The sequence below is a fragment of the Argiope bruennichi genome, chromosome 11 (genome assembly GCF_947563725.1).
Source record: "Argiope bruennichi chromosome 11, qqArgBrue1.1, whole genome shotgun sequence".
Taxonomy (NCBI): domain Eukaryota; kingdom Metazoa; phylum Arthropoda; class Arachnida; order Araneae; family Araneidae; genus Argiope; species Argiope bruennichi.
Window position 1 is genome coordinate 9,039,653 of NC_079161.1, and position 13,495 is coordinate 9,053,147.

Sequence of the window (13,495 nt, forward strand, 5' to 3'; positions counted from 1 at the left end):
AAACAAAAATTGAAATTGGTTTGCTATTAACAGATATTCGATATTAAGAAATAATTTCTAATATGTATGGGAAAAAAGTTCAATACCTATTGCAATAGGTTGACAAATGTTACATAAGAAAATGCCATAAAAAATATCGTAATACTAAGAAAACTTCAAAAAGAGAATGCATAATAAATTCTTTCAAAAAAAATTATCATTTGTCGAATCATCGGAGGCAAATCTTCGATGCCTCATTACATAAATGCAAGGACTTTTTAATCTATACTTCAAAATTAAAGTGCTTGTAGCTGAATCAGATAACATTTCGAAGAATGACAAAAAAAAAAAAAAAAAAAAAATGACATTAAAATAAACAAAATGCATGAAAAAAAAAACTTCAAAGCAAAGAAGGAACTTGAAATGTCCAATCGCAAGACAGTGAATTAAAAAGACTTTCTTCTTTAATAATAGAGTACATTTTAAATCATTCGAGTTATGATGAAGACAATGTAATCAAGGTGAAAAGAACAACTCGAATATGAATTATACATGCAAATACTGCTTTGAAACAGAAATGGGAATAATTACAAAAAGCTATTATTCTAAAGTAGTCAATTGTAGTAAAAACAGAAGGAAAACAGTAAAATTAAAAGTAATTGAAAAGTTAAATGAGGAAAAATTCATCATCGGAAAATATGCGATATTCTTTCACGACCAAAAAACAGAAGTCATAAGAAACGAAGGTTAAATTTTCATAATTATGCTCATGTCATTGTTACAAATGACAATTCAAGCAATATTAAAACTAGCATATTATTTGCTGAAAAGTTTAAGTTGTTAGTTGCTGATTGCCCTGGAACCGCGTTTAATGCAGATTCTAATAACGGTAATATAAGAACCCGAGCTTACTTTTGGAAGTCATTTTCAATTATTTGTTTATTTGTTACAAACAAATGCATTGTCATTATGGCAAAATTCGGACGAAAAAGATCGGCATAAAAGAGTACAGTGAAGAAATGAAGGCAGGAGAGGATTTAAAATCCTGCATAAAATTACTAGTAACGAATTTTGAAAAGTTGAAAGCTAATAATATGAATCCCAGAACACTGACTAGTAAAATGCGCACTAATAATAGAGATTATAATCAACTTTAATATAAAAGTAGCATGATATAAACTGGCAAGGAAGAAAAGCATCAACCAGTGCCCATAAATCAAGATTGATCGCTCAAATGCGCATGCTCAAGCATAACGCACAATTGAAAGCTGACGCACAATCCGTCGATTTCAAAGCTCATTAAGTGTCGAATTTTTAACTTCTCTAATAGTTTCATTTCAACATCTCATGGATCCGTGTCGGATTTATTATAGTTAATGAATGCATTGTTGTAAGTTACGACAAATATATTAGAAAAGAAAGCAGAACTTTAAAATTCATTGGGCAATCGAAGATTAAATTTGATTTAGCTTACATCTAATAAAAGTGTTATCCTTAACCCCACCCTCAAAAATTGTTGAACTTGGGTAAGGTATAGAATGCCTCACATGGCTTTGGCATATATAGTTGAAATATTAATCTATGCCGCGAAATTACCATTTTCACTGAATCTATCGTGTGATCCGTAGCGAGATTTTTGGCGATTAATCCCTGACTTGTGGCGAATAGTATCCGAAAATCGAATTTATATTTTAGAAGCGTTTTCCTAAACCGATTGAAACCAGAATTTGATACAGAATTATAATTGCAGTGACAAAGTTACATACTAACTTTGATACATTTAAGTCACTGTGTTTTTTAGCGAACGCAAAAAGTGTACAAACCAACAGACGGTCAACCCCCTTCGTCGGATTTAGCTTAAACTCTGATACAAGTCTAAGCTATAGACTGCCACATTTTATTTATCTAGCTATTTTCGTCTTGAAGTTATCGTATTTAATAATTGGAACCGCCGGACTAACAGATTTCCTCTGGAAAGTGCAAGAAACGGGCACTTTGAAAATTTGAAAGAAATCAACACATTTGGTGTAAAGACCATCAGCATCAAGCGTTTTTAAGTTTTCTTTGTCACAGACAGGCATTTTGACGCGGAGACTCGCCAAGATCTGGAATTCGAACTTTTTAACGATTACAATACTTTATACGCACACGAGAAAGTAAAACTGGGATGGAATGAAGATCGTCATTACGATCCATGCAGTGGAAACAAGAATACCCATGTTTTCGGAAACATTTCTTTAATGATCACATTTCACACAAAACAAACACTATACACGCGCTCTCATCTTATCAGAACAGTATCACATCTCATTATAATAACCATCGCAATGCATTATGGGATGCGTACCTAATCAGGCATCGCCATCTATTATCCAAAAGAGAAGACAGAGTAATGCAACTGCTACAAAACGTTTTTATAATAGGGGCCTTTTTAGATATACAGTAGTTTTAATATTACAATATAATTTTTTTTCACTCCACCCTTCCATATTATCAATAATAAATAAACATCAGAATTCTACCCACTCCCCTCATTTTATAAAAGTAAAGACATAAAATTCCCAATCAGAACGATGAAATTCAGCCGACATCCATGATCAGCACGCTACGTCTAGCCTACGACAAGGGCATGGCAACTGCAGTGACAAGCCATTCTTTGTAGCATTCTCAGGCAACAAATTAGAAACGATGAAGGTTTATACACCAGGCAGGAGAAGAAGAACGAGCATCCACAGTTCGGTGAACTTTTTAAATCTTCTGCAGCGCCCCGAATGACAGGCGAGGAGGGTGGGAGGAGCTCGGGCTATTTCTGTTTACACACACACGCGGTAGTCGAGATACTACTATGGGGATGGAGGAGGGGATGGAATGGAATGTTTTGAGGGGGAGGGAATGTTTTACTTTGTTTTTTTTACTTAGTTCCAGTCTTTTACAGCAAAGACAGATGGCAGAAGAACATGGATGAAAAAATGTCTTTGTTTTTCGAGTCGAAGCCATGAAGTTATTTATATAATTGGTAGCGCATAAGAGGTGCTTTGTTCGGCACTCTCCGTGCGTGGAACGACTCTAAGGTTAGTAGCGATATGTTACGTGGAAATTAAGTCACTCATGCAGTTGAGAGGGTGAGTTTCGCGTTCAATGAGGCGCTGTGGAACCTCGCTTTCGGGTTAATTCATTTCTTTTAATACTTCAACACATTGTTAACACAAATGTGTACGATAACGAGATTTCTCGTTTTCAGCAGGCCGCATGCTGTGGCCAGGTCACGAGATATCTCGTTTTTAATTCCCCCCCCCCCCGGCTAAATCGATGTATAACCAAACAGAGGCAAATATTTAAGGACCGCAAAAAAATCTGTAAGACATTCGCATGGGACAGCAAATTTTTGAGCAAACGCCCGTTCAAAAATCATCGTAACTTTGTTATTTATGAAGCAATAACAGACGGGACAAGCAACACGGGAAACTCATGAGCTGTCCTTAATGTCCCAAAACAAGATACTGCTGCAAATCGTGCCGAACACCTTTGCACAAGGGAATATGTTTTACCAAATATAACACTCTAAAGCATTATTCAAGTCTGTGAAATAAATAATAGTTAAAATGTAAAAAAAATGTTTTATAATAAATGCATGTATAAATATATAATATTTAAGAATAGTTCATGTTAATATAATACCAAATGCAAATTAAAAATGTGCATATATGCATCCTATTGCTCGCCAAACATACTTCTAGAGATTTCAAAAATGTGCGGGCCCTGGCAGCGCCATGCGCAATGTATTAAAAGACCAAATATTTGATGTACAGTTCTTAACCAGTTGAAGTGTCTTCCCATAACATTCTCGGACACCTTCTAATAAATGCATTATCCCAGAAAACGGCTTGCAAAGCATTAACATTTAATAGTAACAAAATATTAATTTTTGGCATGAATTTAGAATTTTTGCTGCATCTATCGTGTGAAAATTGGCCTTTTTTTTTTTTTTTTTTTTTGGCGATTAACCCTTGGCATACTGTTAATACAAACCGAAAATCGAATTTATGATTTATACGCCTTTCTCCCAAATCCATTAAAACAAAAATTCATCCCTCTGGCTCGGTTTATTTTCGAGTTATCTTTGTCACAAAAAGATAGACGTTTCCCAAAAATGTGCTTTTCGAACTCCGGAAAGACTAAAACGTGAAGATTCGTCAAAATCTCGAGTTCCAGTTTTCGACAATTACAATACCTTCTCTATACTTCACATATGATGATGATGATGATGACGTCGTGTCCGCATTACCACGGAAAGGGGTTGCAGTAGCTTCTGAGGGTAAAGATCCCTGAGCACCCAAGGGCAGAAGTCTGACTTCTAGCTCATATGAAGATGAAACTCACATTCGCTGGCACAACCCCGTTTTACAGGGGAGCACATTCACACACCTCATAGATAGAACACAGAACAACGATGCCCGAACCGGGACTCGAACCCAGGACGCCCAGATCACGGGGAAGACGCGCTACCCCTAATGCCAGGACGCCGGCTATACTTCACATACGAGTGAAAGTTAGACGAACGCAGCGAGGATTTCTCTTTTGGGACTGACCGGAACTCTGTGCCTACCTTGGTCGTGTGTCGCCACGTAAGCTGAGAAAAAGATGCTGATGGTGAATAAGAGCATCATTATTTCGTATAGGAGAGAGAAAAAAAAAAGATTTTAAGTCGATGCTTTAAATTTTGAAAATTAACGTGATCGAAAATATTTCCTTCTATGTAATAAAACACGAAATGACTATTATCAGTGAACTGAATGAATGAAATGCATCTTGTGTCATGTTTAAAAACGAAAGAGGAGAGGAATTCTAGAACCAATTCTTGTTAATAAATAAAACCACAGGATAAAAAATTAAAAAAAAAGACTCATTTCAAAAGAATCAGAGATTTCCAGGAAAACTACCTGTTTAAGCATATCTGGCGAAAGAAAAATTCCGAATCAAGAAAGCAAGCCTTCTGGTAACTTGAAAACGCACCAAACAGGAAATAGGAAGGAGCGGGGAGGGAAGCAAGAATAATGATTCCTTTCCAGCCCTCACAAAACTCATTCCCCGTGCTTATGAAATTCTCATCCACCCTCATTAAATATCGTCTGCTCTCCTCCAAAGATGGGTGTGGACGAGAACGAAGCAAAACCACCGATTCTGTAGTCTCTTCAGACGAGGCACTTGATCCCCACCCCACAGCAGAATCGTCTGCAATATCCTGATGGGGGCCTCTTTACGAATTGTGGACTGCTAAATATACGGATAAATATAATAATCATTCCAGACAGTGGATTTTTTTGTACAGTTATGCCAGCGTTCCTCCCCTGGCTTGTCAACAAGGAGGGGGGGAGGCATGATTGGCAGGTATAACAAGAAGAAAATTGCTTGCCTGGATGACAGCAACGGTGAATCGTAATCTATCTTGGCCAACTTCCGCTCGGTAGTTTTTCAATGGAAAGAGGAAGAAAAATGGATAAAGATTCGTGACAAATGGACTTTCAGCTGCAAGGACATTCGCGGATTGGTAAATAAACCAGTTCGTCATGTTGAGTGTATAGATTTGGCAGCAGGAGTCGGAAAATTATCTTGATCATAAATATAATTTCATGCTTATGAAATTCAAGTTACGACTGCTATTATTTCTAGCGATTTATCCAAATCAAAGAATGGAACACATTTGTACATTTAATACAATTTGCGCATTTTGTATATTTACTGTACATATAATAAGAATACACTTGTACTATTCAAAATAATACCTCGCATATTCAGTGTTTATTTTCCAACTGATATGCTTTTTGGTTTAATACATTTTTCAGCAGCAATTTGAATGAATAAAGGTATTTAATAAAGAAAACGATTCAGAAGTGAAAAAAAAAATTGGGGGGGGGGGGGGGGTAACGTCTCTGAACTGAATTTTAACGGAAATTCAAATTTATCTTGTTCAATTCCAAAATATTTTAGCTTTATGATAATATGAAATGCAAGAAAGTGAATGATCTAAAATCCACAGAATTCCAAGCATACTAAGTTTGGCTTAGCTAATTATGTCCTATTTTGAAGCAAGACTATGGATAATTTGCAACATGCTACGGAATTTTTGAGTCCTGGTCAGAAGACGAGGACGACACCTGAGTTTTCTCTTCGAAACTTCTGCACCATACCAGCGGCTCAGAAGTTTGATATTTTAACCTTTAAAAGTACATAAACATTTTCGTCGTCCGTAAAGCGTCTGGCGCGTTCAAGTAAAACTTCTATAGTGCGGCCGTAACACGCTTCAAGCGTTCTTTTACATTTTAAATCTTTTAAACGTTGAAAGCGCCTTTTAAATATTTACTTTTTCGAAATTTTATTTTTATATGTTTTAATGCGGCGAAAAACAAATTATCGTTGACAGGAGAGGACGGCGAAAAGGTTAAATCTTCTCAATATGGTAGTTTTTCATGGAGTCAGGTTATGAACTTGAAACCCTGAAACCTTGAAGCTCAGAATTTTCCAACAGGCCAACAAGGCCCACATCAATCGTACAAGTTAAAAGGAGGAAGAAAAATCCTATGAAAATACATTATTTCTTTCTCCTACCAAAATGGAATAAGAGGACAAAAAGTATTTAGAAAGCTTCTCTATATTATTTAGTTCCAGGTCGTTAACCTATTAAAAATCAAACTAACAGCTTAAAAAGATTTTTTTTTTTTTTTTTTTTTTTTTTTTTTTTGTAATGCCGATATAATGCATTTGAATATGCGACAATAGCCAGCATACTAAGAAAATCGGCAACAGATTTTAATCACCAGTCAGAAGAAAAAAAAAAAAAAAAATGAAAGGCCTTTATATGCTGCAAAGTTATCTAAATACAAGAGATTTAGATAAATAATGACACCTCCTCCAACGGCACCGGAGGAAAGCAGAAGAGATAAAGCAAAGAGCTTTAATGAATGGTCCGGTTTATTCTAGTCGTGCATTAAAACGTCCGCCGAATTGAAACCTGGGCATTTTTAGAATGGCCGATTATTATGTTTCAAGATCGCGTGACATTCGATACTCTCGACTCGAATGCGTTCGCCGAGACCAAAATCTGATAGTTCATTATAAAGCCGAGCGCTGTGAGTTGTTTTCGGATCGTAAAAGGGGTCACAGACTCCGTAAGCAGCTGGATCAACAGTTTTCGGAGATGACCAATAATAGGTAAGCGCCGAAAGAAAGTAACAGCAGCTGGTCTCTTTTTTTTTTTTTTTTTTTTTTTTTTGTCACCGGACACTTTTTGTTGATTCTTGTAATTTAAATCCGGTTCGGACGTGATTGCAAAACAATATGTTTTTTTTACCAAGCCTGTTCTTTCTGCGAAAAAGAGAATATTAACAACAATAAAAAAAATGATTGCCTACAAATTATTAGCTACAAACATTTCAGAGAAAAACTAATTGAAAGAAACCGCAATGCATATTTTCATTGCTTGCCGAATCGGAAATGAATGTCTTTGTATTGAACTTAGATAATGTTACGCTGTGGAACTTGGTCACTTCGAAGTTGGAGAGAATACATTAAAAATTCGAATGATTTAAAATGTTCAATGCTAATTAAAGACGATTGTGTCCTGTTGGCAATCAGCATAAAATTCAGTTGAATTTTAAATGATCATATTTTGTATTGAATTCTGGAAATATGCACCTCGAAATCATTTTCTTTTAAAAAATTTTATTAAAAACAAGTCAAATTTTGATATTTATGGACTGTTTTCGCCAATAATCTACGAAGTAGAGCACAAACTATTTTTTAACCATTTTAAAATGCAAATAATTTTTATTCCAATGATATAAATTTAAATATTGTAAAAATCGGAAACATCATACAATTTTTTAACGCTTTGCACTTTCGCTCGCTTTATCGCGACAAAATAAGTAAGTGGTGAGCAAGAAGCGGCTCCCACGCGCAAAGGGTTAATAATCGTTATCTGCACTGAAAGTTGCTCAGGAGATTATACGTAATTTTATCTCTTATTCTAATTTAAGTCTTAATTTCCAAATTTGTATCTTAATTTAGCTCATATTAACTTTATTCTAAAAGGTTCTCTTATTTCCCGACCCAATTCTTATTTTTCATTTATTTCAACAAGCATTCTATAAAACTGTTCACTTCAACATTTTCTCACGCTTCGAGTGAAGGGATGAAATCCTTGAACTTTTAAATATACCGAAATTTTTCTTTCTTAAGACTACACGTATTAAAGAAAGCCCTATCAAAATCTCATAGTAAAATGATCGAAGGGAAAAATTTGGCCTCTTTTGTTCTTGTGCCGCGATGTAGTCTGACGCATCTTTTACCGCTTTTTATCTGTACAAATTATGCCTCCCGTGATGGAATAAAGTTTTAAAATGTCAAAAGTTTCTTCTTACAGGTGAATTCGAATGACTTTTTACGATTACAATACTTTCTCTATACTTCACATACGAGAAAGTAAAAATAGTTTAAAATTAAAGCAAAGACACACAAATATAATATGTCTTCATCTAAAGGAGAAATCACATACAATTTTATATCTTAGCCATGTTCATTTTCATTATATAAAGAACTGAAGTTTTTTCTCCTCCCCTCTCCCTTATTGGAAAACCTAAACAGTCACTTAAAAATATTTGGGATTCAAACTAAGGAGGAAAAAATCTAAATTAATTAAATACGAAGAGCTAAAAAGGCCTGTGCCTTTTCCCCCAAAACAACAAGGCAACCTTCTAAGAAAGAAAGCGTGTTCCTAAAGAATTTTATTTAACTTTCAGATTAAGAACCCACAGGTAATCGCAGATGACACAAGACTCCTGACCATACCTTTAACCTTCAAATTACTTACGGTCAAAAATGTAAGGTGTGGAGGAAGGGACGGACAATGGTTGAAACTCGGGGGTCAATTTTCCCTCCTTTCTCAGGTGTTGCAAGCGGTGGGACCCTTGAAATAGTACAAAAGGGGAAAGGAGAAGCCTGGTTGGTAGAAATAAAAAGTCAGTATTGGCATTTTTCTTTGAATGCCATTCCTGACGGCCAATAACTCAAACTGCCCTCCCCTCGAAACGAAAGGCTTGAAACAGGTAGGCACGGATTTGACATGGAAACTTAAAAGGGAAATGCATAACAAACTATGATTTATCGCCATGGTAGGATTTCGAAGTATTTCAAAGATGCATCTAACTATTTTTAGCTTAACAGATAAGATAATATTTGTTATATAGATATATTTCTTATCTCGTAAGGTGCACTATTATACAAAGAAAAGCCCAGAATATCATTTTCATTTTATTGCCTTATTTCATTGCTCTTATCCTTCCACATATTGTACAAAAATTCAAAGTTATAGCTTTTAACTCATTAATTGTAAAATTTATTATTTAAGGTCCCTCAATCCTTCCTTTTTAAAATCAAGCAATGACGCATGTACAATACAAATGATTGCATTGTAAATTTTACTAAAAGTCGCAATAAAGCGAATAAAATTTCATTTTGATTAGATTAGAGATTATTTATTGGCATTTATTGAAAGAAGACTTGGATTGACATGTATACACGTCGAACGCGCTTAACTGGTTAAGAAATTAGACATTTATTTATGATGACAAATGAAGTATATTCCAATATGAAAATTTTAAATGGCATCCCTTTCAAGCTTTAAAATGGCTAAGAATTATTTGATATTTAAATAAAGCTTTCGAACTTAATTTTTCGTTCGTATATTTTGTTAGTATTTTTTGTTTTGTTGATCATTATTTATAAGATCAAACTGTGCCAGCAGCTTTTTCGCTTTATAAATAATTACACAAAATGTTATATTAGATTATTCCAAAATCCAAGTATTAGACAATATATTTCAACGAATATATAAATAAAATATGAAGCAAACATATTCATCTGTAAAAATGAAATGTAAAAATTTTTTTAAATTAAATTTCAATCAAAGGGTAGTCAGACTTTTTTCTTTTTAAATTGATTTTATTCGAATGTTAAGCTACACTACTATAAAAATATTTTCAACAATACTTAAGTGGAAAATGTTAAGCAGGTAGAGCCTTTTAAATGTTTAACCCGCTTAACCCTAGCAAGAAAATAAAAATAAAGTTATATTTAGAGGCGATTTTTTTTAAAAAAATAACTTTGATTTTGATGAATTACATTCACTTAATACGAAAAATCAAATAAGCGAATCAGAAAAGAAAATAAGTTAGTAGACAAATAACAGCTACTTGATCTATACTTTTCAACTAAATCTTCAGGTCACGCAAGAGAATGAATTAAAGGACTCGAGTGCGTGCACGATTTTGTCATTCAACTTCATATTCCTTACACTTCATACTCGATTGAGAATATATATATATGAAATGAAAATGTCAAAAGTATCAGTTTTGCCTGACGACGTCTTAAATTTAATATTGTAGCCATTTTTGACAAGGAATGTTAAAGATTAAGGACATCTTATGCTAGGAATACCATATTATCAGAATTTAAATAAAAAATCAAGCAAATGAAATTTGAAGTATTATTTATACGGAATTTTAAATATCTAATTTAGCCTGAAATATTTTTAAAATTTAAAAGTTTAATGAAAGTTTTGCTACGACTAATGCAAATTACTATGAGAATCATTAAGTATGTCCCAAATGCTTTTACCAACTAAATCGAATGAAATATCGAACACAAACAGAACATTAATACAAGCAGAATACTTTCGAGTCTTCTTGCCGGCATCATCAAAACCCTTTCTTATCTCATAGTTGCAAGTCTTACAGGTTTATCCAAAAGCAAACAAAAAAAAAATTCTAATATTAGAAAAAATAAACATCCTTTGCAGAGGTGCCTTATCTACCGTGTTATCGTTAAATTACGATATGGATGCTACAAATTTTGAAGAGATAAGAGAAAATTACCCTCGGTGGACCTAAGACATACTACTGATGCCAGAGCAGAAACTATTAGTTTCGCTCACACACACAAAAAAGTTTTGTTCACGAAGTTGGGAACAATTACGAACGATTCGCTTCAACGCACATTCCAGTATAAGAAAAGATCGTTAACAAACTTTTATTGCTAGAATTTTTTTTGTAAGAAAAGATTCGTTTAAATTTTGTAATAGTTTAAATCACCGGCATTTTTTTTTTTGTAAGGTTAATTTAAGATCAAAATAGTTCTGGAAATTCAAAAGTAACACCAAAGAAATAATTTTTAATCTTCTTATTAATTTACCCCAAAAGAATTATTTTACACCAAATGAAATAAAAAATTTCTGTTAAAAAGGAAGTGAAAATCGCTGCAAGTATATTTTAAAGTACAAACTATTTAGATTTAAGGGACACAATCTGTTTTCGTGATCAATAAGTTTGTGGATAGTAAATCAAAGAAAAGAAATTAAATTAAATTATTCGTTGAATCAGTCATTAAAATGCATAAAAATTCTAACATGAGAGCTATATAGAACTGAATATTCGATAATATGGCTCATAAATTTGAATGCTTTAATTAAGTATCCATGTCACTTTGTACAACTATGAAAATGAACAGTGCTCAAATGCTTGCAAACATTCTTTTATTTCGGCATTAAATAAAGAGCAATTCTCGAAAATAACTCGATGAATTTGCATGTAATTTTATAACCCTCTTTACAATTTTTGTAAGTTTATAATCCTCTTTACAATTTTTGAAATTTTATAATCCTCTTTACAATTTTTGAAATTTTATAATCCTCTTTACAATTTTTGAAATTTTATAATCCTCTTTACAATTTTTGAAATTTTATAATCCTCTTTACAATTTTTGAAATTTTATAATCCTCTTTACAATTTTTGAAATTTTATAATCCTCTTTACAATTTTTGAAATTTTATAGTCCTCTTTATAATTTTTGAAATTTTATAGTCCTCTTTATAATTTTTGAAATTTTATAACCATTTTTACAATTTATGCAATTTTATAACCATTTTTACAATTTATGCAATTTTATAACCATTTTTACAATTTATGCAATTTTATAACCATTTTTACAATTTATGCAATTTTATAATCTTATTTACAATTACTTTTTTGAATTTCTAAAGATGTATGAACAAATACCATATACTTTGATTTAAACAAAAGAAAATGTCTAGTGAAATTTTTCAGCACATAATTTCAAAAATCAAATAATTTTGAAAAACTTTTCTAAGAAATAAGAAGAAAAATTCTGATGTACTTAAAAATAACGTTTTCAACAAGAATTTTTTTAAAAAAATTCCTTCCATACACAATTAATAAAAATAATTTTTTTTTAAAAAAAAAATCTCAATTTGATCTATATTATTAAATAATGTTCCAAACATTTTGATAATACTTTTTACAGTTTTAAGTTTCTATAATTAATAAACGACTTTTCATTCGATATTAAATAATTATATTATTCTAAGACAATAATTCTTAACAAGCGAAAGAACAAATTTACAATGTATTTTTAGACAATAAACGATATTTATTAATCGAAAATTATACAAAATGTAAAGCATTTCTTGCTATTAAAACTTTTAAACATATTAGCAAAAGCGAAAGTATTCTAACTAAAACAAATTATTGTAACGAAATAAGGAACATCAGTAACAAAAAATAGTCTGATTTCAAAACTCTTTGAATAAATACAATCAAAATAATGCCTGACTAGAGCATGACAATAATAAATGTAAAAGTTTCATATATATAAAAACTTCGCAAATTAATGTAGCAGACGTATGGATTTCGTGTAATTTTGAATAAAAATTGATTCCCAGTTATTAGAAAAAAGGAAGAGCATGACTGTATTTTAGGGGAAGAATTAAGTACATAAATATAAATCTTACCTGATATTGCATGAAATGGGACATCTGAGTTACTAAAACCTTTTGAAGTATACGCATATCTGACATCCGTACACGTAATTTCTTTTGAAGACTTAGGATGCGAAGATACAGTACTAAGTACGCCACTACCTTTTACACAGTACATAGAAACTAATAAATATATAGCTATACACACTAGTCCGGTGAGATTCCCTGATATACACATGCGAGTTGCCATGCTTTCTGGTTTGTCAATACCAATAACAAAATTAAAATATATATATTTTAAGATAGCACTATTCAGTCATTCTTTTTACGAATCGGAAAGAAAGACGTTGTACAGCTAGTAATAAAAACTAGGTTTAAATAAATTGAAATTTAGCACTCCCATATCGTTTCACAAGGCTGAAGAGTCCATCGACTTCGTTCAACAACCATTCTAGTATTGAATCGGAGCAGCAAGGTGCATTTTGACAGCACTCACTGGCTGTTCCGCATACTGCGCATGCCTCCCTGCAATGGAGTATCGTATTGGTGATTTCAGTATTTTCGCAGAATAACACAAAAATACTTTCATAAAACTAATTTCAATTAATTTAAAATAGTTATTTTATAACCGTTTATTTCTAGTTTTTAGAACTCTAAAATTGTTATTTATTCTAAGGCGCATCGCAAACA

The 13,495-nt window shown here is 32.6% G+C and overlaps 1 protein-coding gene across 1 annotated transcript in view; it reads right to left on the reverse strand.

Moving 5' to 3' along the window:
- LOC129957338 (glypican-6-like) overlaps positions 1–13,264 on the reverse strand; it is a 240,701-nt gene extending 227,437 nt beyond the window's left edge. The window contains exon 1 of the mRNA XM_056069607.1: positions 12,839–13,264. Within this exon, the coding sequence (XP_055925582.1) occupies positions 12,839–13,055 (217 nt within the window). The 5' untranslated portion in view covers positions 13,056–13,264. The remainder of the gene's footprint in view (positions 1–12,838) is intronic.
- Positions 13,265–13,495: the final 231 nt, after the last annotated feature.